The sequence below is a fragment of the Nannobrachium achirus genome, assembly GCF_963921795.1.
Source record: "Nannobrachium achirus genome assembly, chromosome: 23".
NCBI classification, from domain to species: domain Eukaryota; kingdom Metazoa; phylum Chordata; class Actinopteri; order Myctophiformes; family Myctophidae; genus Nannobrachium; species Nannobrachium achirus.
In genome coordinates, this window is record NC_137830.1 from 22,948,761 (window position 1) to 22,976,206 (window position 27,446).

The 27,446-nt window shown below is 42.3% G+C and overlaps 1 protein-coding gene across 2 annotated transcripts in view; it reads right to left on the reverse strand.

Annotated features, from left to right (window-relative positions):
- Positions 1–26,895, reverse strand: part of LOC308308399 (peroxisome proliferator-activated receptor alpha-like) — a 30,567-nt gene extending 3,672 nt beyond the window's left edge. For both annotated transcript variants that reach the window (XM_080753813.1, XM_080753812.1), the window contains exons 1-7: positions 26,791–26,895; positions 16,710–16,989; positions 15,169–15,329; positions 8,891–9,029; positions 4,103–4,302; positions 3,640–3,888; positions 1,109–1,352 (exon numbers count right to left, since the gene is read on the reverse strand). In XM_080753813.1, coding sequence (XP_080609939.1) covers positions 1,109–1,352; positions 3,640–3,888; positions 4,103–4,302; positions 8,891–9,029; positions 15,169–15,329; positions 16,710–16,923 — 1,207 coding nt within the window. In that variant the 5' untranslated portion in view covers positions 16,924–16,989; positions 26,791–26,895. The remainder of the gene's footprint in view (positions 1–1,108; positions 1,353–3,639; positions 3,889–4,102; positions 4,303–8,890; positions 9,030–15,168; positions 15,330–16,709; positions 16,990–26,790) is intronic.
- Positions 26,896–27,446: the final 551 nt, after the last annotated feature.

The following is a 27,446-nucleotide window of genomic DNA, read 5'->3' on the forward strand; positions in this document are numbered from 1 at the left end:
GTTCCCAAAACGTTTTAGCTCAAGACCCAAAAGGGAATTTAAATGTTTTCCCAGGGCCCAAACTAGTGAGAAAAGCTGTGGATCTGTTATTTTCAAGTATTCTTTTTTTTCTTTCATGAAATGCTTTTGAAAAAATGTTGGAATTGTTTTAATTGATGAGAAGTTGTGACTTTCTTTGGTTAAACTTTTAAAATAAAAAGTGGAGGTCCTTGAAAATAAAGCGTTTGCGAACCGCTGTCCTAGTGCAGGGGTTCCCAAACTTTTTGGGCTCAGGGCACCCCTATAGGTTTTCTTTTCATCTGAGGAACCCCTATATTACATTATATTCATCATTTTCACTCCCAGCACCTGATATTTATGGCATATTTTACTATTGCCTTTAGCATAACAGCATGATCTAACCATTTTTTTTAATCATAAATGTTAGACTGTTTATTAATTATTATAAGATGATGACAACTGCTGTCACGGCACCCCAGGGTGCCTTGTCACCCACTTTGAAAACCTGTGTCCTAGTGCAATCTACTGTGCCATACATAGTGTCATAGTAATCAGTGTCATACATATTCTGAAGAAAACCTGTCACATTCATTAATTTGGTATTATGATCAAAATAAGAACATTATAATGGTGTGTAAAAATGTAATCTCGAATTTGCCACGGGCAAGGCCAAGTCTTGCCACGGACACCCCTGACGTCCAGGTTTACCTCCAGGGATGGGACGATAAGCGATATTATGGTTTATCGTGATAAAAAACACTCACGATAATCCTAACGTGGAGATTACATTTATTGTGATATCGTCCTCAATCATGCACTGGGATCAATTCACCTTTTATTTGCTGAGCTGCATATCCAGTACCATTTAAACCCTCTATTGGTAAAACGTCCTTATAAAATACGTATTGATACAGTCTTTTAAAGACTACAAGACTACAAGACGCGTTGTGAGCTTGTAGATCTGCTATTTTTTTGGGCAAATGTTCCGCCCCAGGATAATGGATGTTGGGGATATATTTCGATTATCGCGATAATATCGTAAATCGCGACTTCTTTGGTCACAATAATGGTTATGGGGACATTTTCATATCGTCCCATCGCTACCTACCTCCGCAGCAGATGATGGCGGCGACGAACAGCGCCAGGTCGCCGTCGTCCAGCTCCAGGGCGTTGAAGCGCGCGGCGAAGCAGAACTTGGGCTCCATCATGTCACTGAGCGGCCGCCGCAGGCTCTTGAGGAACTCGCGGGTGATGAAGCCTCCACCGCACGCCACCAGCAGGCCGTCCTTGTTCATGCAGGACGCCAGCAGGGTGAAGAGGGCCTCGTACACGCCGTACTTCAGCAGCGTCACCTGCACGGTCACATGGCATGTCAAGGCCTACCGTTTAATGAATCAGTGGTGTAAAGCAGTGGTTCTCAACATTTTCAGGCCGCAACCCCCAAAATAATCAGATTTTAACTGGGGCCTGGGGAGTGTATAGAGTCTCTATCCAAGAGTTTCCAACGCCCCATAGTGCATTGCGCAGACGTCTGCACCGAGCTTCCGCCGCCGATTTACAAGCTCACAACGGGTTGCATCTGCGACGCGACGTGAGCTTGTATGTCTGCTGTTAAACCCGGAAGTTTGGTCCCGATAGTCTCCAGTAGGCTCCCGCGGAAACTTGTGGATACACTTAAACATTATGATGGTTTGTTTACTGTTGAGTGAGAAAACAATGTTGCACATTAAGTTAATCAATTCGTTGTGAGCTTGTAGATCTGCTGTTTTCACTAGTTTGGGTCCCGGGTGAATGTCTAATTTCTCTTTTCCAAATTTCAGTATTTTTACTTCTACTCCACTACATTTCAGAGGCAAATATTATACTTTTACTCTACTACAATTATTTGACAACTTTAGTTACTAGTTACTTAGATTTTGATTATTACAAAACATACATTAACCACTAGCTCTGTATACATTTCGGACATTCGAAAATAGACGATCTATACAGCGGCGGCTCCAGAGAATTGTGACTGGGAGGGCTATGGGAGAGCTGGCTTTTTTTAGAGAAGGGGCTAATTCATTTTGGCAAAAAACTGCCATGCACAGTCCACTAGGGCGATAGGTCTAGTAGTGTGTGTGTGTGTGTGTGTGTGTGTGTGTGTGTGTGTGTGTGTGTGTGTGTGTGTGTGTGTGTGTGTGTGTGTGTGTGTGTGAATAGAAATATATTTGATCTTTATGATGTAACTCATATTTGCATACCGGTAATTATTGTATGATGTATGCTGTAATGTATTGTGTACTGGACTCTTGGAAGAGTAGCCGATGGCTAAAAGAGATCCAAATCAAAATCAATCTGACAAACAAGATTCACTCGCTTGGGGTATGGATAACTGAACAGATCAGATCATTGGCAGCTCCAAATCTGAGGACTGTAGGTGATCGGATAGGGGTTTTGTGAGGCTGAAGATGCTTTCCAGCATAAAAAGTATGATTTTATAGTATGGTTTACATAGAAGTCAAGTTAAATATTTGGAGTGGTGAAAGCACTCCCAATAGACAGGTATGTCTGTGGGTGGCTGGCTATGTGGCTGGCTGGCTGGCTGGCTATGTCTGTAGCCTGGCAATACCTCTAGTGGCCACACACAACACACATGTTAAAGGAGGGGTGCTGTTTAGCAGGCCAGGCACACTCAGCACGCACGCACGCACGCACGCACGCACACACATGGTATAGCTGCTCAGATTCACCACTCCACTTCGAACCGAGGTTTGATTTTTTTCATCACAATTGGGTTTGTGGGGTGGGGGGGGGCTTAGGGGTGCTAAGCCTTCACCAGGGGGGGCTAAAGCCCCCGTTGCGTCGCGAGGCAAAGTATTGTGAGCTTGTAGACCTGCTATTTTCAAAATCTTTATACATTTGAAAACCTGTGAAATCGGACATTCTGCATAATGAGTACTTTCTACTTTTGGTACTTTAAGTACTGTACATTTATCATACCAATAACCTTTGTACTTTTACTCAAGTACATTTTTTATTCCAGACTTTTACTTAGTCTTTCTACATTGCAGTATTGATACTTTTACTGTTTATACTTGGTGTCTCTGTGTTTTGCACTGGCAGATTCGTCTGATTCCAGGCTAGCATGACTGTGCCATGTATTATTCTGCCTGTCCATCCATCCATCCAACCACCCACCCACCCACCCACCCACCCACCCACCCATCCATCCATCCATCCATCCATCCATCCATCCATCCATCCATCCATCCATCCATCCATCCATCCATCCATCCATCCATCCATCCATCCATCCATCCATCCATCCATCCATCCATCCATCCATCCATCCATCCATCCATCCATCCATTTAGGTGGCGGCCATAGCTGAATGGTTAGGGAGCCTGCCTGGGGAGCCAGTTCCCCTGGTTGTCCCTGGTTCGATTCCCGGCCAGGATAGCAATGTCGATGTGTGTCCCTGAGCAAGACTCTTAACCCCTAATTGCTCACACGCTCCTTGTGGGCTGCGAAGCAGCTGGGTTGGGCTGCAAATACTGAATTTCCCTCGTGGGAGGAGTAGGTAACTATTATTATTATCCATCCATCCAAACACCCATCCATCCACCCACCCATCCATCCATCCATCCAGTTCGGTACCTGATCATTCAGATCTAGGTTCTGGAATCCCGGCACAGCCTTGGCGAACTCCGTCAGCTCCGTGACCGTCTCCACAGACGTGCTCTGGCAGCAGTGGAAGAGCCGAGCCTCCGCCTCCCTGTCCCCCCCGGCCCCCCCTCCCTCGGTCTGCTGGTTTTGGGCGGGGCGCCACTCACACCCGTGCAGCACGTGTACGGCCAGGGTCCTCTCTGCCTGCTGGAACGTCTCCATGTCGTGAATGACAAAGGGCTGCAAGCAAACTAATCAATTTAATCACTTATCAAACACATTTCTTTGTAATAATCAGCCCCCAAAAGTCATTAAAGGTGAAAAGCTTAAAATATTTGTAAAAAAAAAGTAAATGAAAACATCTTAACACTCATCTTTTCCTTTCTCTAATTACAATCTAAAATATGAACCCTTGTTGTAAATTTAAATGGAAAGGTCTTCACTGTGTACATACGGGTGTGCTGGTCTTCCCGCTGAGGATGAGACGAGCCTTGGCCTTGTTCATGTTGAAGTTCTTCTGGTAGGCCTCCTGGATCTGTCTCACCAGGCTTCTGTGCTGCTCCTGCAGGGACCCCGCTGACTCCAGCACCCCCGTCTGGCTCTCCGCTTTCAGCTTCAGCCTCTCCGACTGTGGCATCCGACCGAAGCGGATAGCTGGAGGGTTCGGCAGACAGATAAATCATGTTTCAAAACACATAATAACAAAAAAGAAAGAAAAAGCAAACGAAAAAGACATTGCAAAAACATATATTTCCAGGGTACAGCTAATCTCTCAAGACAGATTATCTGATGCTAACAAAACAGAGAGGGTGTTGTTTTTCATTTGGCGATGGGTTCCCAGATTGTGGTACAAGTACAACAAATAGGGAGTAGCAGTGGCGGCCATTTTGTGGGTCCACAGATGGAAAGCCCATTCATTTTTCCCATAGAGATTTCTGAAAATATTTTTATAAATTATTTTAAGCCTGTAACCAAGCCATCCAGGCACCTGGTGAATCATGACCATCAAATATTTGATTCTGTGTCCAAAAAGATTGTCTACTATGCGTCAGGTTTTATTCCTCACTAATGACCGGCTAGCCATAAATTATCCCTTGCTTGTACTCTACCATACACAACGTGGTTAAAATAAGGTTTCATTCATTAAAAGAAGTTCCTGCAGAAAAAGGTGAAACTCAAGATTCTCCTACTAGCAAAAGTAGGGCAGGAAAGCGACTAATAGATTGTTAAACTTCACCGGCGGGATTTTACAAGGTACTGAGGACTTTAAAAATAGAAGATGACATCTGAAGGATGTTTGTTTACCTGCCAAAGTGGCAGACAAATTATACTTTTGCTCAACTAATTTTTTTTGTTATAATATTATAGAATATACATGAATTACTTTCGCCCTATTTTCTATATTTTATTTAGTATATTTTGATGTCAATAATAATGTTTTTGTATTTGTCCCATTCCTAAGACAAGAAATGTACTTATAGTAAATTTGCCCCCATTAATTCCAGATGTGGACCCAAATGCATTTGGGTCCCCATCCGAAATCAAATTATTGTCTTAGGAATGCAACAAAAACCCAAAAATATTATTGAACTCAAGTCTCCATGGCGTGAGTAATCAATAGAACATTCTTCCTTTTGGGGGTGAACTACTCCTTTAAACGAGGGTCCGTAGCCTAATGCATGTCAAACTGGGGGTCCTTGAAATTAAAATGTTTGGGAATCACTACTAGAGCTGCAAAAACCTTCTCTTATGGGGGTCCACAGGCTAATATGTGTCCATTTGGGGGTCCTTGACATGAAAGAGTTTGAGAAGCACTGTACTATACTTCTGGGGACATTTGGCCCTCACAAGCTTAGTAATACTGTATAGTATACACACATACACACACACACACACACACACGCGCGCACACACATACACACACACACACACGCACACGCGCGCACGCGCACACGCACACACACACACACACACACACACACACGTGTGCACACAAATACACACAGACACACACGTGCTGTGACATGTCTTCCTATACACGAGGTCAGCGGGTTTAACCGGTCCGAGGGAAACATGCTATCCTGTACAGCGGTCGGCCATCTTGGTGAACCCACTGACCTTGTGGCAGTCATTACAGATAACAGCACCAGATGTGTGGAGCTATACGGGCCTGCGTGCGCTCCCCCAAAAAGTCAGTCGGGTCGACGCGGTTGTTCCAAGACATTGTTCTATTTTTTTTTAATTAAAAAGACGACAAAAAAAAAAAAAACCCTGGTCAATTGTAAACGTGTTGGCCTCGCTCCGTAAATGGCAAGACAATACGTATAAATTGTCGTGAAAGGGCTGTGGCTATTCTGTGAACTGTAGCTCAACACATCTTTTTTTGTTTTGTTTTTTGTTTATCTAACCAGCTTTAATTCAGTATTTTCATATTTGTGCTTAAATGCATATATTCGAATCCTTTCTTAAAACTTTGTTTTCAATGTTGTTTAGAGTGTAAATAAAAGTGTACACAGCAAAACAACTTAAGTGCCACCCTAGTCACCACTAGAGGGCGCCCAGTGGCCATAGAAAATCCCATAGAGATATGCTGGTATATGCAGAAGCCCTGCAGCCATGACTTGCCTGAACACTTTCCTTTGTGCATGTACAGGAAGAGGATGAAGTTAGCTTGAAGTTAGCTATTGGCTACCAAGCATTTTAGAAGCCTTATTTTCGTCAACTTAGCCATGATTAAACCTTGCACACCTCATGCATGGGAAAAAAACAGAGAAGAATGAGCTCTAAAAAATCCAATGCAATCCTGGATTGCATTGGAGTGGATTTGTGCTGTTTGTTCACAGCTTTCAAACAAAAAAATCCGATTGGAAATCCGTTCAGGCATTCTTGAGATAATCGCCATTATGTTTTACATGTTATGTAAACAAACATGGCTGCCCTGTATGTTAGATGGGGTTGTATGGGGGTGGAACATGCAAAATCGCGATTGAAATCATGTTCACTAGATTTGATGGGGTCCAAAAAAAAAAATTTTTTTTAAAAATTTTCAATTCTTTTTTTTTTTTTTTTAATATCCCGAACTAGTTCGGGATAGGCACTCTGGGATGCGATAATATATCCCGAACTAATTCGGGATAGGCACTCAATGAGTTAATTAACAAGTTAATTCATAAATGTGCATTGTGTAACTCTGAGGGTGTACAAATGTAACCAAACAGGTCCATTTGGTTACATGTGTTCACTCTCAGAGTTAAATTACTGCGGTGTAACTCTTCTAAAGCAATGCATGCACCTTGTGACAGATGTGTGGTTTCTGTGTCACACGAGATGGCTGTCAGCTGGGTGTCGCACCAACTTCTGGGCCCTTGGTACAAGGATTAACTGCGGGCCCCCCATGAATGTTCTTCATAGGGGGAGGGGGTTTAACCCATTTAGACTGGGAACGCATTATTTTGTGCTTTAACTCTTGAAAAATAGATCTACAAGCTCGCAGAGCGGCACTTATTGGAAATGTCTTTGAATAAAAGTCTTTGAATATTTCAAAATCCTTCTAGGGTTTTTTGAAAAACCTGTTTCTATGTCGTTGGTGCTCAAACCCCATTTCAAAATATTTAGTTCCAGGGACCCCCCAGAAGCAAAATTTTAATTACAAATGTTCACTTAAAAAATACATATTAAAAGATTTGCACACATTTTCACAACTTTTCAAAAATAGCAGATCTACAAGCTCGCAGCACGGCACTTGGTGCCGCGCTGTGAGCTTGTATGTCTGCTATTTTTCAATAGCTAAAGTATAAAATAGTTAAGGCTCCTCCACCTTGGGCCCTCAGTCGCACTCCCCCCCCCCCCCCCCTTGTGACACCACTGTGGCTGTGGTTAGGATTCTATGATTCATGAACACATACATAATATAGTAATACAGTACAAACTACAACTACATGGTTTGTGTGTACATAACTGTTCAAATATTTTATGGCCGAGCACTGCATGACCTTAAAATTATACACTTTATGTGAGGTTTTTGCAGCAATAATTAGAGGAACCGTTTAAGTCTCATACAATTACAATACAGTGCCTTGAATTTATGACTTTATTTGTGCATGGAATGCGTGTGAATGGTGCAACTCCTAGGTCAAAATCTATTCTTATTTATTCGTCTTTGCACCCATGTCTATTTCATAAGGGTTGAATTGGCTGGGGTGCTGGAAATAGATTTGCTCCTATCTCTTTATGTCTTGCTGCATTTTGATTTTCTGTGTTGCTGTTGTCAGTTTGTGGTTTATTGAAAGATGTATACCGTAAATATTGAATAATAAAATAGAATAAAATAAGAACATAATGTGTGTCAACATAAAGACATCCAAAGGACGTATAATCAGAGACATGTGATGCGATTAAAACAATCAATGAATGAAATGAGTGTAAAGGGCAATAGATAATAGGCACAGATTGACACACACAAAGACATTTACATTGTCCTGTTTGGACAATTTGTACACTCTCAGAGTTAAATTAACACGATCTTTGATTAGATTGGGTTCGTGGAGATACAAATCTTATTTAATGAGGGTCCATGGACAAATGAATATCAAACTGGGGTTCCTCGAGATGAAAAGGTTTGAGAACCACTGGACTGAAGCCAAGAGGAGCTCTGCAGTCCTCATTGATGCAAGTCCATAGATTAGGTTAGAGCATTTCAGACAAAGCTCTAAATGCTTCTATTTGTGGACAGCTGGACACATTATTATATCCTACAATTCAACGTCTTAAACGATTTATTCAGAGTCAGAAGGGGATGGATGCTTCAGACATTGGACATAAAAGAGGGGCAGTGGGGAGAAGCTTTACAAGGTGCTTGTTTTAACTATTCAAAAGTAAAACTTGCTCAAATGTATTCAAAGGTGGCTCTGCCCTAAATTATTGGAGCTCCATTTCACAACTTTTATCTGATATCTTTTGAAGTCTGAGTGATTGTAAACCTTTTTTATTTAAATGAAAAAGAACTTGGGGCTCCCGCTGGTCTAACGGTCCAGGCACATACCACATATAGGCTCTATTGAAACCTGACAGCGCGCCGCAGGTTTGAATTCTGATCCCGACGACCATTGCTGCGCGTCACTCCCTATCTCTCTCCACTGTGTACTATCAATAAAGGCAAAAAAGCCCCCCACTGGGGGTCCCCGAATCCCCACGTTGAGAACCAGTGCACTGAAGCACTTGGGTGTGAGGAGTACAGGTTTACCGTTGTGAGACATGCCGACAGACAGACACTTGTGGAAGCGACAGTATTGGCACTTGTTGCGGTTCTTCTTTTGGATTTTGCAGCTGAGCTCACACTTGTCATAGTCCAGCTTCAGTCTGATGGTTCTCCTGAAGAATCCCTGGTGGATGGACAGAGATACGAGCATGTTATAAAGAACAGATTGCAACGACAACACACACAGCCAGCTCACACCCACCAGCCAAACACTGGTCGATGCTGGTGCATGGCGGCAGATATGTTTGTCTTCTCCAACTCTGGCCGGTAACCTCTTAAATCCTACACACTTGTAGTTGAGAGTCTATACAATCCGCTACTTTTTCCTGCTATACACCAACCAAATCTCTTCAAATAGCCAATCTAGTCGTGTTGCGTTGTGACGCATTGTGAGTTTGAAGATCTGCTATTTCTGCCAAACATTTTCACCCAAACAGGGGTGAACAAGAGGGTTCAAGTGAATAAATCATAGCATGCTAAGCATTCTCTCAGTACTTTGCTTGTGGATTCCACAAACTATCTAAGAAATGGCGCCATTATATTTATGGCCTGTAGAGGTTCGTAGAGGCACGCTACTACCAGGCAGCATCGGGTAGTTCTTCTGACAAATGTTTTGAGACTCATGGGTCGTCCATCAAATGGAGCTGAGCCTGACACAGAAACTTTATGGCACTTTTGTTGTTTTCCCCCTTTGGCTCTTATGCCACAAGCGTGTGGTGGGTTCCGTGGGTAGGAGGACCCGCCGTAATCCTGCTGGATATGGCACTGCCAAGATTCTTTTGATGGCCAAAAACATAAACTCCAGTCCCATGTGATAGTCATCAACAATGCATGACAGCTAGGGACTAAAAAAACAGATGTGTCTGTGTGTTATTGAACGTGCTTGCATGTGTATGCGTGCTATGTGTGTATCTCTTGTATGTGAATAAATCCCAACGGATCATTTTATATTTTTGTTTTATTAATAGTATTTCATTATTGGATTTTATTACATTTTAATGTTGTATTATTATTACATTACTGGGTGTCTCAGTTAGCCCTACAGCTTATATTAGGGCATTAACGACTTGTGATTTTTGCAAGTCGACTCGACTCAGTAAAAAGTTGAGTTGAAGTCGACTTTATCGTTTGATGACTTCATCACGTCACACACGATCCCCCAATTATTTTGGGGGGTCCCCAGATGATTAACTTAATGTGAACCATTGTTTTCTCACTCAACTGTAAACAAACCAACACAAAGTTTAAATGTATAGAGGGTATCTTCACATTTCTAAAGTGCCAATTTAAGGACTTTTTAATACCTCTAAAATGACAAATTAAACATTGTCCAAATTGTCAAATATATAGAGGCAGAAATTGTGAAAATAGCCGATCTACATGCTCAGAAAGTATTATTTAATTTTTTTCAACTTCGACTTTCGACTTTCTCTGGTGGGAGTCGACTTGTGTAATGAAGTCGACTGAGTCGACTTTTTTGTTAATGCCCTAACACATGTACATGAATACTGCAGAGGTGGAGAAAGTACTCACGTTTTACTCATGTTTTACTTCCTGTAAGTAAAAGTTAGCCTGATCTCAGACTCAGCTCACGCAGTAGTCTGAAACTGTGCCTATTCTGAGCGATCTACGGGGGAGGGACTTTTTTGCGAGCGTGCACGCACGCATCCGCGAGCGAGTGATCGCAACGCACGGTGATCGAGACGCACGGTGGACGCGACGCATGGTCGCGGAGTGTGTGGGTGATTGTGTGTGTGTCGCTCTCTGTGCCAGTGACTGCTTCCACACAGAACTGCGACCAGAAACATGTAATCAACATTAACAGCTTGGTGAAATCAGCGCGCGCGTGCCTTCCTCAGCCTGCCTGTGTGTGTGAACTTCGTTTGAATCGTTTCAACTGCTGCGCGGATTGGATATTCGTTAGACCCACCCCACCCCCCGCGCTCATTGGACGGGTCGAAAACAAATCCCGATTCATGTACTCAGCTCCAGACCAGAGAAAGAGTCCACTCTGAGAGTGGGCGGGGTCTATGGTCTGGAAGCAGGCTAAGTAAAAGTATAAATGCTGCAATGTAGAGATACTCCGTTACAAGTGAAAGTCTGGGATTCTAAATGTATTTGAGTTAAAGTGCAAAAGTATTGGTGTCAAAATGTACTTAAAGAACCAAAAGCAAAAGTACTCATTAGGCAGAATGTCCCATTTCAAGTTTTCAAATTAGTTACTAGCTACTTTGTAGATTTTGATTATTATCACAAAACATGCATTAATTAACCACTTCAGCCCTATATACAAATAAAGTACAAATACCTCAGAATTGTACTTAAGTACAGTACTTTAGTAAATGTACTTACGGTGACTTTCCACCACTGGTATACTGTACTTACAGTGACAGTGTCAATGTGACGGCCAGTGTCGCCATGACACTGTTGGCACTCCGTTCTTCAACAGAGGCACTGACCATGAAAGCCGGGGGTCACCCCGGCATGGTGGAAACAGGTTCTGTAACTTTCTCACATCAACACATGAGATCTTAGTGACGCATGTATGTATTGCACAATCCACAGTGTGTGACTTTATGGCGAGATGTGCATGTGCGCACATGTGCATACATCTCTTAGCAACCCTGTCATGTGCAGTGTCAAACATGCACTTGGTCAATGGTGCAAATTCCTTTGCATTCGTCACGCCGTGTGCTAAACACGTCATACTATGTTGGAGCCCTGTGGGCAGCTGCTGGTCTGCATTTTACACACATGCACGCATGCACGCACGCACGCGCACACACACACACACACACACACACACAGACCTGTAACGCTGGGCCATAAGCAAAGCGAAAATGTCATCGCCACTATGTTTCTTTTTTTTTTTTAAGATTAGTTTTGGGGCATGCCTTTATTGATAGGACAGGTAGACTGACAGTAAATGGGGGGAGAGTCACTCTCCATAGTGACTGGACCAGTAGACCAACGGGCGCCCCGCCACTACCTTTCAAGGATCTTTGCATAAATCTTTTACCTGCTGCTATCAATATAATCAATATAATCAAACTGAAAATACAAAATGTACAAGTTTTGAAGAATGTAGCATTCTCATCTATCTGACCATGTCCTCAGATCATCTCTCTCTCTCTCTCTCTCTCTCTCTCTCTCTCTCTCCCTCTGTCTCCCTCTCTCTATCTGCAGTCATCCCTCTCACTCCCTACCCCCCCCCCCCCTCCACCACCACCCTTCCTGTCTCCTATAGGCTGGAGTTGGTGTCCCAGTACACTGAGAGGTTCCAGAAGACAGTGAGATTCTCTCCAGCTGGAGGGGACAGAGGGGAGGGGGGGGGGGGGGGGGGGGTGGGCAGAAAGGGAGGAGGAACCCACGGCAGCCAATGAAGCGGCTCAATTCTCCATCCGCCTATAACTATACATGTGTAACTTGTATATACTCCATATACCAGTAAGACTCCCTAATCGGGAGATAAGTGACCGCCACGTCGCATACACAAACTTTAGAAGGCAGTCGTAGCCAATCAGGAGGGAATATGGGAAATGGGACAGATCCATGTAGAAGAGGGCCATGTGAGAAATCAGGGGCGGAGGTTGTGATTTGCCATCCAAGGAGTGTGTGTGCAAAGTTTGGCATTGATAGGGCCAACGGTGGCAGAGTAAGAGTAGGGGCAAAAGTGTGACGTGACGTGACGTGACGTGACGTGACGTGACGTGACGTGACGTGACGTGACGGACAGACTGACTGACAGACACACAGCCGGTGGAGCTTTTCATAGTAACTTGCGACCTGACAGTCGCAACAAACACTCAAGTAAATACCAAAATATTTTAGTTAAGTACAATACTTAAGTAAATGTACTTAGTTACTTTACACCACTGAACAGATAGAAGTACAGGATGAAGATGAAGATGTTGGATTACAATTTACAATTACAATTCAGGCCTTTAGCAGACGCTCTTAATCCAGAGCGAATTACAGTAAGCAAGGACAACACAAGGTAATACATTGAAAGCAGAGACAGTAAAATGACATTGAAAAATCAATAATCTGTACTTTGAAACTGGTGGTTCCCAAACTTTTCAGGTCGAGAGACCCAAAATGGAGATTAGACATTTGTCATTTGACATTTATTAATTAAATGACTTACCGTATTTTCCGGACTATAAGGCGCACTTAAAAGCCTTTAATTTTCTCAAAAAACTACAGTGCGCCTTATAGTCAAGTGCGCCTTATATATGGATCATTCATTGACATTGACATTCCCTTTAGCACAGCTCCATCTGTTGGATGCATAACACAACGGTAGCGTCTATTATGTGCGCCTTATAGTCAGGTGCGCCTTATATATGAAAACAGTTTGAAAATAGACCATTCATTGACAGTGCGCCTTATAGTCAGGTGCGCCTTATAGTCCAGAAAATACTGTACTTACTTTTTCATTCGTGATATTTCATTTGAGAACCACTGTGCTAGCCTATATTATAGGATGCCAGGTCAACAATGATCTGGCATCTGTCTACATAACATGTTAGCCTTTGCATAAGCCTGTAAGGTCATTGAGGCAAGGCCTATATTACACACACACCTAAAACAGGCAGCCTCTCTGGATAGCTTTAAAGCACAGCTCAAGACCTATTTCTTGCTTTTAGATGATTTTTAAATCCCTAGTTGTTCATGTCTGCACTGTTTTAATGTTGTTTTAAGTTTTTACTTTTCTTTTATGCTTTATTGTAATCTTGTGTACTTTTTTCTGTTAAGCACTTCATTTTTGCTCTGTAAAGCACTTTGAGCTGAATTTCATATCATGAAAGGTGCTATACGAATAAAGTTTATTATTATTACTAGTAAGACGCCAATTCTTGGCCATCTTTAACAGCGTTCATTTTCATGAAATGAAAAAATAAAAACCTGTTCTAATGGATTGTCTAAATTAGTCACAAGCTCTATAATACTTTTCAATTGACTTTCAACCTGGCATCCCTATTTTGGCAAACAAGTGTTTGGGTCGTAGCATTGGGTCTTATGTCACCTTAGAGAGAGAGAGAGAGAGAGAGAGAGAGAGAGAGAGAGAGAGAGAGAGAGAGAGAGAGTACAGTAGGTATTTGTGAGAGCTCACTGTTACTGGATTTTGTCATTTATGTGGGTGTATAATTTGCACACACGAACCATGTGTGCAGGTCACTATTCATGCATTTATCCAAATGTGTACTGTATGTGTGTGTGTGTGTGTGTGTGTGTGTGTGTGTGTGTGTGTGTGTGTGTGTGTGTGTGTGTGTGTGTGTGTGTGTGTGTGTGTGTGTGTGTGTGCGCGCGCACATAGTATTTATATATATACCTGAGTTGGCGTCACCCTGGCCAGGCGCTGTGCCAAGCGGGTGAGAGTTGAAATGACAACTCAGTCGTCCAACACACTCCCCTCCTCACATGATGTAACCGCTGCATACCTCACTAAGGCCCGAGAATAGGCAATCTACAAGCTCACAATGCATCGCAGAGTGATGCATTGTGAGCTTGTAGATCGCCCATTTCCAGCGCGCAACACCCAGTTGCGCAACAAGGTATAAATCAGGGCCTAACTTTCCACTCACCTCCATGTCAGGCATCTTCATGGGTGTACCATGTGTGTAGGGCTGTTACGATTATGACATTTTACATGGCGATTCATTGTCACTCAAATAACTGCGATTAACAATTTAATTGTTTTTAACTGTTTTTGGCAATTACATTTCTGTTTGGCTTGTAGGCTTTGAATTGACATGGCAGATATGACACCTAACCTAAATATGCTATTTCTGCTAATTCCACTATTTTTGAAAATGTTTGAAAATATATTAACATTTTTCAACATGGAAACGATTATGTCAAAATAATTGCGATTATGTAAAATAATTACGATTATGTAAAATAATTGCGATTACCGGTATGTAAAATAATTGCGATTAGACGATTATGTAATAATTGTAACAGGCCTGTGTGTGTGTGTGAACCCACATGTGTGTGTGTGTGTGTGTGTGAGTGCGTATGTTTGTTTGTTTGCACATGATGTAGAGCAGTGGTTCACAAATATTTTAGCTCAAGACCCAAAAGAGAAATCCGACATTTGTGGGGGTGGGGGGTTCTAATATGATTATTTTGGCGGGTCGCGGCCTGAAACGTTTGGGAACCCTTGTTGTAGGCATAAGTTGTTGCACAACTCTGCACCTGTGTGTGTGGCTGTGTAATGCTATCGTTAGCATTCCCACTTGGCACTACTCATGTCTTACCTTGCAGCCCTCGCAGGCGTGTACCCCATAGTGGAACCCGGAGGCCTTGTCTGAACACACCTTGCACTCCAGGCTCAAGGGGCTGAGGGTGTCTTCGGGTCCTGGGGTGGGACCCCCGCCATTGACCCCTGAGGAGGGACTGGAGGCCGGGGTCAACGGATCTGCAGCAGTGGAGGACAGAACATGATGACGATTAACCCCAAAACCAGACCTTTGGCTGAGGGACGTGATGTTACTGTATATCGCCTACGGGGTGTTTATGTCATTTAAGACGTTTTTCAGAAAACTGAGAAAAGCTTAAATGTAATTAGATTAGCATACTATGTTTACATAACACTAGCATGTTATGCAGACAGATGTCAGGTCATTTTTAGACCTTTAGTGTGTAGTTTCAATGTACAGATTATAGATTTCTTGATATTCTAGTGTTTGGACTGATGATAGGTCCTTGGTTTACCTGTGATCCTACATTACTATTTCTATGCATTTGATGTATTACCTCGTGTTTTCCTAAGAGCGTCTGCTAAACATCCAACTGTTGTTGCCTAATGCCGCACCATGACAGGTTAATTACTCACGTTTATCATTCATTATAGGCTGGTGTTTGTTTGTTTTATTGTTATGTCTTGTTGATAACCGTTTGTTATGTCTTATAAAAAAAAAAAAATTAAATAAAAAATATTTATAAAATAAATATTATATATTGTGCATCTATAAAAACACATTTTTGTCCTTAATGTGTTTTGACTCTTAGGCCTCACACCCTTGGCTGTCCAGATAAGATGCTCTTTGGAGGTGGATGTTTTGTTGCGCTAACTTCAGGACTGGCATTCTTCCCTGAGCCCCAGTTCACAGGAGCGAGTTGCATAACCAACTCATACAGACGGAAGGAATTTGGGTCGATGTGTCTTTCTAAAATTACAGGAGGCAACTGGTGTGTTGGAGTGTTGTGCTGGGGGGAATGCACAGAGGCTGTTAAAGGGGGCATGGAACTAAGGCTATGGGCAATTAACCAGAAATATATCAAAACCCACATTTAGAATAACCGACTTAAAGGACAACTTTGTTTTTTTACAACAAGGATAATTGTATTAATTTGTATTGATAACAATTAAAATATGAGTCTTCAAAGTGTTTCATTCATTGCTTTCTATCATTATAGCGATTTTTAATTGGGGGGCAGGGGCATTCGAGCAATTGGTAAAAAAATGTGTTTTGTTTACACAATAAAGCCGGCTATTTTTGTCTCTGCAAGGCCGAAGGCATGGAGGTCAGAGCAGAACCTCTCCCCCAAATATTTCACGTCAATGTGTTATGGCGCCACTAGGAGGCAGACCTTTTCTAAACAAATGTTTTGATATTACACCTACAACTTTTGTTCATACCTGTACATCACGCAAATCAGTATACAGTATCTCTATAGTTATGTGATCAAGACAGATCTGTCCTGATTTGTCATATTCCAGCCTGATTGGCTAAGGACATGGTCATTCAACGTGTATATCGTGAGGTTGTAAGCAATGCCCAGCCCTACTACTCACCCAGGCTGAGGGAGCCCTCAGACCCGGAGCCGGCACTCTGGTACTCGGGGCCGGGGAACACGAATGGTCCCACCAGCGCCTCGTCCCCTATGGAGCACGATATGTCGTCCAAGTCCTCCATTAGGTCTTCACATAGCGGGCTGTCCAGCAGGCTGGAATCCCCCAGAGGGGTTGGAGGGGTGTACGGGACACAGTCTCCAGGCATGTCTACCATGTTGGGGGACCTCCGGGGTTGGGGCCAGGACGGGAGGCCAGCATGGACGCCCCCTCCCTCATCAGACTGGGGTGGGGTAGAAAAGATTGGGAGGATGGAGAGAAAAGGGGGCACAGTAGTGGTCAAATGAACAAAGAAAAACCATCGGAATACACTATAGTATACGCAATATGGGTGAAAGTAAGTTGCTCTGACATCATGCTAGGGAACAACTCTTAACAGAATGGGTTGGTATTGGTTCCATTACATTTGGAACCGTTTCCGGAACCGATTTATCACACTGTCAGAGCTGGTATGTGGACTTCACGTCTCGTCTGCTGAACAACTACAATACCGGTGGTTCTCAAACTTTTTTGGAGCTGTGTGAAACACAGGCTCCCTATACGTGGCTGTGTGGGTCTGTCTGTGTGTATGTAGCCTGAACTTCCTAAACTTCGGCACGCTACTAGTCCCACAGTTTTGCCACCACACACTCGCGCCATATGTCAAATCGACCGGCTTACTCGGGAATCGTGGGCTAGTAACTTGCTAAGAGAAAGGTTCAATAGTTTAATTGATATTAATTTATTAGTGAATTAATTTTCCCCATTGACTTATAATGGGAATTGCAAAAACTCACATTCAATTATTTGTCTCTCGCAAACCATAGGGGCTAGAGTTTCAAGACTTGGAGAGGGCCACCCCCATTTGCGCCATGATAGATTTTCCGCCATCTTGAATTTTCTCCAAAACACACTTTTTGCTCCTTTTCCTACATATTTTCTTCAAATGTCACAAAAATCGGTACACATGATCCACACACACACACACACACACACACACACACACACACACACACACACACACACACACACACACACACACACACACACACACACAGCTCCACTTCACACGGGTGTGATTTTAATTTCAAGGACCACCATAACTCTATGTAAAAGCTATTTGGAAAACAAGTGCTATATAAATGCACCATTTACCATTTAGGAGTTCTCAGTGGAACTGCCAGATGTTCACCGCGGGTTGGAGATCTGTTAAACTCATCATGTAATATCACATTCATGCAATTTTAGTTGACGATTCATTGTCATAGAAAAATAAATAATTGCGATTTATGGATTTAATTGTGTCGTGAACTGAAAATCCTCTGAATTACTGATCTACATGCAGTTGTACTCAATGTGGGGTCCAGGGGACCGACAGGGATCCTTGAGGGGGTTCCAGGGGGTCCCCAGCTAAATGATGGTTCTGGCTGAAAGTGACGTCAGAAGTCCGCCAGCCGGGCCGGCCCACCCTCCCATTAGCCAATTTTAATATAGTACTCTCTGCGGTCGCTACCCGACCTGAGGGAGTGTTACTTGTTTTTATTGTTAGCTTTGATTTGTTCCGATCTGTCATTCTGTCCAGAAAAACTGACTGTTATTCTGGACCAAATGACTGATCGGAACAAATCAAATCTAACAAAAGGTTGAGAGTAACTGATATACAGAAACACAGAAAACAAGTCTCAAGTCCCGGAGTCCTTACATAACCCAAGCAAGTACATTGACTTTCCTGAACTCATACATTCCACTGTAAAGAGAGAGAGAGAGAGAGAGAGAGAGAGAGAGAGAGAGAGAGAGAGAGAGAGAGAGAGAGAGAGAGAGAGTTTGCACAGCTGCCTACATCTGGAAGCTCGAGTGTTGGGGGAAAGTTAGATAACATGGACAATTTTGCTTTTGCCTCCTGATATTCTTGACTGACAGTCAGCATGCATTGGGCTCTTACATAATGCCTCAGAGGACTTTACTGATGCAGAGCGTCCTCACAGCACGCGAGCGAGCAACACAACGCGAAATACTGTCGGCATTTGGAGCGTCGTCATTGTGCTGCGACGTAGCCTTAACCAATCAAATAAATAAATAATAATATAAAGTGTTTGGGGGCGGGACATGGCCATTTACCTCTATGGACGTTGCCACGAAACCTCCCTTAAATAGATGCTCCGCGAGCATATATTTGTACCCTCTCAGAGTTTCAAATGGACAAATGAACACTGAGGAGTGTTTATTAAGTTTTGTTTTTTTTTCTTCTTGGGAGGCAAGTCCTGACAGCACCACTTAAGCAAAACCCACTTAACCCAACATGTAAATGTCTTTCTGGCGCTCAGTGACATTAAAAGAAATGTGCTCTGATTGCATAATGTCAAATAAGAGTCAATTTAATAAACTTTTAATAAACTTTATTTACCCCCGACAATAAAGATGAAGCCATCAAGGGACTTCTTTGGCAGAGGTTTTCAAAGTGGGGTCCAAGGACCCACAGGGGTCCTTGAATGAGGTTCCACGGGGTCCCCAGCTAAATGTGTTCATATAGCATCACAATTCACAGACAATTCACAGTTGAAACACTTGAACCTAATTTTATAATTCAGCTATTCAAAAATAGCAGATATACAAGCTCACAACACGTCACGAATCACGATGCGAATCGGCTTTGGCCTATGCTTCTTGCTTTGGCCTGTAACCTTTGAACTGTAGCTCGTAATGTCCTAAAATGTTGATGTTCTGAAGTATAGAATTAGAAATACTGTATAAACATGCATGCAGTGGTTGTCTAACTGGTTCTGCCAAGCAACACAATGTGTCCCCCAGCAGACTGACTCAACACAGCCAAATCATTTCACACCTCACAGTTTAAGGAATTCACAAGGCACACAGCAGTAAAGAGTGTTGCTGTATACTGTATGTATGTATTTAGGTATATACATCAACGATTCAACCCTTTTTTATATAATAATTGACTAATTAAATTACTAAAAGATTAAAAAAATACCCAATCTAGCAGCTCACAGCAAGGCACATCGCATTTTGAGCAACTAAAAGTACTCATCATGTAGTAGAATGTTCCATTTCAGAATAATAAAATACTAAATGTTAAATGGTGCATTTATATGGTGCCTTTATCCAAGGTGTTTTACAATGTGCATCACATTAACCCAGGCATTCACACACACACACACACACACACACACACACACACACACACACACACACACACACACACACACACACACACACACACACACATGCATACACCAACGGCAAGGGAAACCATGCAAGGCTCAATGGGAGCAATTAGGGGTTCAGTGTCTTGCTCAAGGACACTTCGACACTAACTCTGAGGGAGTCCGGGATCGAACAAGGGAACCTTCCAGTTCCCAAGCGGTTGCTCTACCTCCTGAGACACTGGCGCCCTGAATACTAATTCATCATATTTAATTATTGATGCATTAAGAATGCTGCGAATGGCACTTCATGTTACATGCAAGGACCACATCAGAAACTAGAAGCAGTGCTCTTCCGAGTACAGGTCTCCACCAGGCCGTGCGTCCTGGTGGTGCTACTGTATAATAGGCCAATGTAAAAAGGGTGGCATATGTTCTTCACCATAGATCTTTCATGGCAATCGGACGCTGCATGCATGATTTGAAGCATTGTGTTCCAAAAATGTGTTTCGCTAAAGTCTACCTGCTGGTGGCGCTATAACAGGCCAATGTGAAAAAGGTAGCATTTGTTCCTTGACCTATAGTCGGAGGCCTTAAGGATATCTCGCGCTAATCAGTCTAAAAGCGCAAAATTTTGCACAGATGTAGCTCAGGGCATGCTCTAATGATTTAGCTAGGGCGCCCGAGTCGGCGACCTTCGGGGTCGCCACAGCGGCCAAATCAAGTTGGGCTCCCATCGACTTTCAATACAGGAGGAAAATACCCAGAAAAACACATTTTTTCTGGGTATTTAAGTAGGATGTGAGGGGTCTAGCTAGGGGTTTGTCATGATGCTGAATCCACTGCAAGCATTTGTTTTGCACAAAAAACATTCCTTGGGCTAGAAATGGCCTCAGAGAACGATGCATATATGGGTGAGCATTCATGTTAGTCAGAGGCCTTAGTTTTTTTTTTCTTGTGCTAATCAGTCTAAAAGCGCCAAATTTTGCACAGATGTAGCCCAGGGCATGCTCTAATGATTTAGCTAGGGCGCCCGAGTCGGCGACCTTCGGGGTCCCATAAAATGATGGTTTAGTGATGAAAAGTGATGAGTCATCACTTTTCAGAGTTTTGTGGGTGTTTTCTGGAGCTGTGGCGACCCCGAAGGTCGCCGACTCGGGCGCCCTAGCTAAATCATTAGAGCATGCCCTGGGCTACATCTGTGCAAAATTTGGCGCTTTTAGACTGATTAGCACGAGAAAAAAAACCCTAAGGCCTCCGACTAACATGAATGCTCACCCATATATGCATCATTTTCTGAGGCCATTTCTAGCCCAAGGAATGTTTTTTGTGCAAAACAAATGCTTGCAATGGATTCAGCATCATGACAAACCCCTAGTTAGACCCCTCACATCCTACTTAAATACCCAGAAAAAAAGTGTTTTTCTGGGTATTTTCCTCCTGTATTGAAAGTCGATGGGAGCCCAACTTGATTTGGCCGCTGTGGCGACCCCGAATGTCGCAGACTCGGGCGCCCTAGCTAAATCATTAGAGCATACCCTGGGCTACATCTGTACAAAATTTGGCGCTTTTAGACTAATTAGCACGACATTACCATGTCATCTCCCTAACGTCTCCGACTACTAGTGGGAATATGTGTGGCAATGTGATGATTTGAGGCATTTTGTTCAAAAACGGAGCAATCCTGCAAACTTTGGAAGCTAATATTAGCCAATCAGGATGGAATATGAAATATCAGACGGATCGGACTTGATCACATGACTATAGAGATACTGTGTACCGATTTGCGTGATTTTTGGATAAAATCTCAAGGAGTAATATCCAAAAATGTGTTTTACATAAGTAAGCCCAAAGGTGGCGCTATAAAAGGCTGATGTGAAAAATGCAGGGCAAAGGTTTATCCTTAGCCTCTAGGGAGTGCGCTTACAAAGTTTGAAACTGATCGGTGGAGTTATAGGTAAAACCACAAATCGGCCTGTTATAGCGCCACCATGAGGCTGATTTAAAAAAAAAATAAGTTGCATTTCTTCCTCGGCCTAGTGGGAACGTGTGTGCGCAATTTCATGATAATTGCACTTTGCGTTTGGGATTTGAGGCATTTTGTTCAAAACGGCTCAATCCTACAAACTTTGGAAGCCAATCTTAGCCAATCAGGATGGAATATGCAAAATCGGACAGATCTGTGTCGATCACATGACTGTCGAGATACTGCCTACCGATTTGTAGGATTTTTGGACAAAATCTGTAAGAGTAGTGCACAGAAATGGGTTTTGCGAACATCGGCCACTAGGTAGCGCTAGAAAAGGCCCATTTGAAAAATGTAGGGCAGAGGTTCTAGATTGGCATCCAGGGAATGTGTGTGCTCACTTTGGCAGCGACCGGGCCAACAGCGACTGAAGATTAGGTGCACACAAACTGCGAGGACACACGGACGGACTTACGCACGGACACACGGACGGACGAAGGGGAAAACATACTCTACCCCATGCCTTCGGCTGGTGGAGACAATGATACCCTCTAAGGGGGGGACACCTGAAACTGGTGGCGGGCACCAACCCTAGACAGCTAGGAGGGGAAAGAGGCACACCACCTACGTAGAATAACTGCAGTGTGACAGCGGAGCTAGCAGCGCTTCATTCGGGTTACAAATTTAATTTCATCCCATCATCCAAAGGTGAAGGAACCCCACAAAGATCATTAACTAGCTTGCGTTCCAGTTGAGCTCTCTCTCCTGATTGCTATCCCAACCTGAACATTTATTTTCAGTTTTCTAAAGGGCTGGAAAGAGGGGGAGACCCCTCTTACCGATAAAATACTACTATAGCAATGAAATACTCTATTGCAATGATTAGTATGGTAATATAGAGCAAAACATTATTATAAAAATAAATAGTAGCATATTTTTTCTTTTTCTTTTTTACTTACTGCATGTTTAATTTGCAGTGGGCTTATTTTGTTTTCGTACACTCTGTTTGCTATATCAACCCTGGGGATTTTGCAGTGTACTTAAAAATAAATAAAAAATTAAAATAAAGATAAAGTTTACGATGGACCATTGAGGAAGGAAAGCTGGGTTGTGTCTCCCCGGACATTGTCTTGTAAATCTCAGTGGAACCATAATCCTACACAGACAGTTTTATCTGTGGCCAACAGGAGGAGAGGAAGCAAGAAGGGAGTGACTGAGGACAACAGACCCAACTCTATGTACACTCGTATTCAAAATGTGTACTCACCCAGAAATGTTATATAGTAATCCTACTATCCTACAATAAAACTATAAACTAGACCAGGGGTCTTTTCAGGCCAAGGACCCCTTAGCTGAGAAAGAGATGAAGCAGGGACCCCCTCTACATATTGTATAAATGTGTGATGTGGATTTTCACCGGTAGAGATAGATTCATAGACTTGTTTGACAGCACTGTCATCAGTCTATGTCTTTTTGGTCTGCTCTTTTTTTTTTTTACCTATACACCAAACCTATTTGCCGAAAACAGCTGATCTACAAGCTCTCAACGCTTGTAGATCTGCTATTTTTGGCTAAAGTTCTCCTCAGAATAGGGATGCGAGGGTTCAAGTTGTTCATTTAAAAGAATGATCCTATCACAAAGATTTGGCGGCCCGCCTCTAGTAAATCTGAGGTCCCCCTAAGGGTCACGGACCCCCTGTTGAAGACCCCTGAACTAGACCATTACTAGTTAAGACTGTCCTCAGTGTGTTGACCAATCAATCTAAACTTGTGTATGGGCAATGACCACTGGCATAATATGGCAAGTTAACAGCCAACAGAGCTCAACGTGGTAAAGTGACATAACAGCGGTGGTGTAAAGTAACTAAGTATATATATATACACACAGTGAGTACTTTTACTTTTAGTACTTTAAGTAAATTTTTATGCCAATACTTTTGAATTGAATTCTGGACTTTTACTTGTAAAAGAATATTTCTACATTGCAGTATTGAAACATTTGAGTACTTTTTCCACCACTGCATAAGGGTGCCCTCACACCAAAATACCTATGAGAGTGGAATCCGTGTTCTGCCAATGCATTTCAATGAGAGTGGAGTGTTTTTTGCAGAAATCCTCTGCTGGCATGAAACCGCTCCATTCTCATTGAAATGCATTGGCAGAACGCGGATTCCACTCTCATAGGTATTTTGGTGTGAGGGCACCCTAACAGAGACTTTCTTGTAGTTCTCCTCAGTAGATCGGTATCTTAAAATGAATTCTAACTTCTCCCAAATCAAATGTACTGTAGCTGTTTATTAGCAATGTTGTCACGGGCATAAGGATCTGAAGTACATGTGGTCCCAAGTCTCTTGTCTGCATAGTTAGGTTGCGCACATAGTATAGTATCATACCCGGGTATGAGCTAATACTTTTATAATCACAAAGGTGCCATTAGTTACATTTAATATAGCCAAATCATTACTGTTTGTTATCAACTATGTATTCAATATATTTATTGCGACCGTGGGTCGCAGTTTACGGTCAGAAGTTGAACCGGCGTATCCGTCCGTACGAGTAACGCCTGACACTGTGGTTCCCCTGACACATCACTGTGACATCATAGGTGACATCACAGTGATGTCAGATACTTAGAGCAGGGATCTCAATATATGGGCATAAACAGGTGACATCACAGTGGTGCTGGTTCAGACAGGGATCTCCATGTATGGGCATAAAAGGGATTGTATGTTGTGATGTCATGGGAACTCTATGCCCATAGAGTATATGGAGATCCCTGATGTCATCAATATTAAGCCCATATCTAACAGGACTTCATATGGGAATGCCCATATATGGAGGAAGACAGCCCATATATGTGTGGCTACTGGCTAGTACAGACAGTGATCTCCATGTATGGACATAAAAGGGATTGTATCTATGATGTCAGACGTCATAGGATTTTCACATAACAAATAACTGACAGCATACCGGACATGGCGCAACCTCGAGGTCACTTGTCGACCTGATGCGTCTTACTAGTATTATACTAACTAGAAAAGCAGTTCCTGCAGAAACTATGTGGGCTCTCTGAAAACAATCAGTATATTATGTACAGTAGAAAATGTACACATCCCTCCTCTGACTGACTTTCAATTCAGCTCAAGCCCAAGCAGTAATATACTGTAAATGGTAAGACAGAATTCATTTCCCAGAGGAATTTACTGGGAAACTGTTTTTTTTTTTTTTTTTTTTTTTTAAATCTCAAGAAATAAGTTTGAATGAAATTTCTAGCAAAAGAAATAAAAAAAGTGGTGGAAAAAGCGAGCCCACAATAACTCTTAATCAATGTGATGATTCAAACATGTAGGCGGATTTAGGTATAGGCTATGGATTGGGGCTTTATGAGGTATTGTGGGCGACTTCTATTTTTCTTTTTGCTGACACCAAGTTCTACAGCGTGGAACTTCTAATGTCAGCGAAAATAAGTGGAAGTCCAGTACACTGTCTGGCAGTGAGCTATTAACATCCATCAGGCTCTATAGTACAGCTTGGAAATGGAAAAGAAAGAATTAGAGCAGAAAATGTGGGGATAAAAAAGAAAGCAAAATAGGTTCTAAATGGGAACGTTCCACTGTCTGCTAGCATAAGAGTTTTTATGATAAAAACAGGTGTTGGCAAGGAACACAGTCAATTCTTAGTGTTAACTTATAGGCATTTGTGTCTCTGATGGTGTTACACATGGAACCAAAAAAATGTACCCTTATTAAGTTGACTTTCAGAATTCCACAGTGGAGTTCACAGCTGAGAACAATGGGAAGGTGCATTCAGGTCAAGTTCTAATGGTAGGAAAATGTAATGGACAGTGGTGTAAAGTAACTAAATACATTTACTTCAGTACTGTAGGCCTATGTAAGTAGGCCTATTTTGTACTTTACTTGACTATTTCCAATTTTCCAATACTTTCACTTCTCTACTCCACTACATCTTGGATCCAAATATTGTACTTTTACTCCTCTACAATTAATTGACAACTTTTGTTTCTAGTTACTTGGTAGAGTTTGATTATTATTACAAAACATACATTAACCACTTCAACCCTATATACATTTCAGCCATTTGAAAATAGCAGATCTACAAGCTCACACACATTGTGAGCTTGTAGATCTGCAATTTTTTTTATTCAGAGATTTTTATACATTATACGTTTGAAAACTTGAAATGGGACATTCTCCATAATGAGTACTTTTACTTTTGATACTTTAAGTACATTTTTTACAAATACTTTTGTATTTTACTCAAGTAAATTTAGAATTCCAGACTTACTTGTAACAAAGTACACCTATTTCTACAATGCATTATTGATATAAAACATTTGAGTACTTTTTCCAAAACTGCATGCAGTTAACAATTCAACTGGACATGAATAAACACAACAGCACTTGCTCGGCTAGCCCTAGAATGTCTGTGATCATATATAGACTTTGTCAATATTTCATGAGGGATTACACAAAGTGTCAATTGACCGAAAATCAGAGACATTCTAGGGCTATTGCTCGGCGTGATAACGATTCAAAACGAGAGGAAGTTAACTAAAACAAAGCCTAAAACAATAACAAGATATCCAACTTCTCTGTTTTTAAAGGTAGTTATTGATCAGTAATAATAACACTGTTATAAATAAACAGTGTAAAGTTAGTCAAACATAAGACAAAGGGTTGGGTGGGGGCACGACAAATCCTTATAATCACTATTACATAACATTGTTTTGAAATAATTACGTGTGTGTGTGTGTGTGTGTGTGCGTGTGTGTGTGTGTGTGTGTGTGTGTGTGAGAGAGAGAGAGAGAGAGAGAGAGAGAGAGAGAGAGAGAGTGCATGAGTGCGTGCGTGCGTGCACGTGTTTGAGTGTGATGTGTATACATTTATCTTACAATTACCTGCTGCAGTGAGCGCCGTCCAAGATGTCCCAGCTGTTGTCAGTCAGTCATCAGGTGTCTGTTGTTTATTTGTAACAGTAATAGTAATCTTCCCTGTGGACAGTGTCTCGTCAGCCAGAAGCACATTATATTATTAAAGTACAGCAGCACAACTCCCTCCCAGTCTGTCAACAATGGACTGGACTGGATGGATACCATCCCATCGCCCGGGGCGACCTAGTCGCACTGTGATTGGCTAGGTGGTTGTCACGGGAGACAGCCTGCCACCACCCATTTTAACTCTGTCAGTGTTTCTTCACTTCATTACTTTCAAATTTCAAGGTCTCCCCTTAACTCCGACAGTGTACAAATGGAACCAATTAAATTGAACCGTTAGGGTCCATTTGGTTCTATTTTGTACACTGTCAGAGTTACAGACTTGAATGGGTCCATTTATACCCCCCTAAAGGAACCCACAGAGTCCCTGAAATCCACTTTAGCCCCTTTTCGACTGCAGCTTTAGCACCACACCACACTACTCTGCACCTTCCCACACCGCACCACATAAAAATATCTACATTTTCCATTACACAAAAGTACCCCTACCGGTAAGAAACAAATTGACCCTTTTAACTGTGATTATGATTCAATATAAATTTGTATACTACTATCCTAAA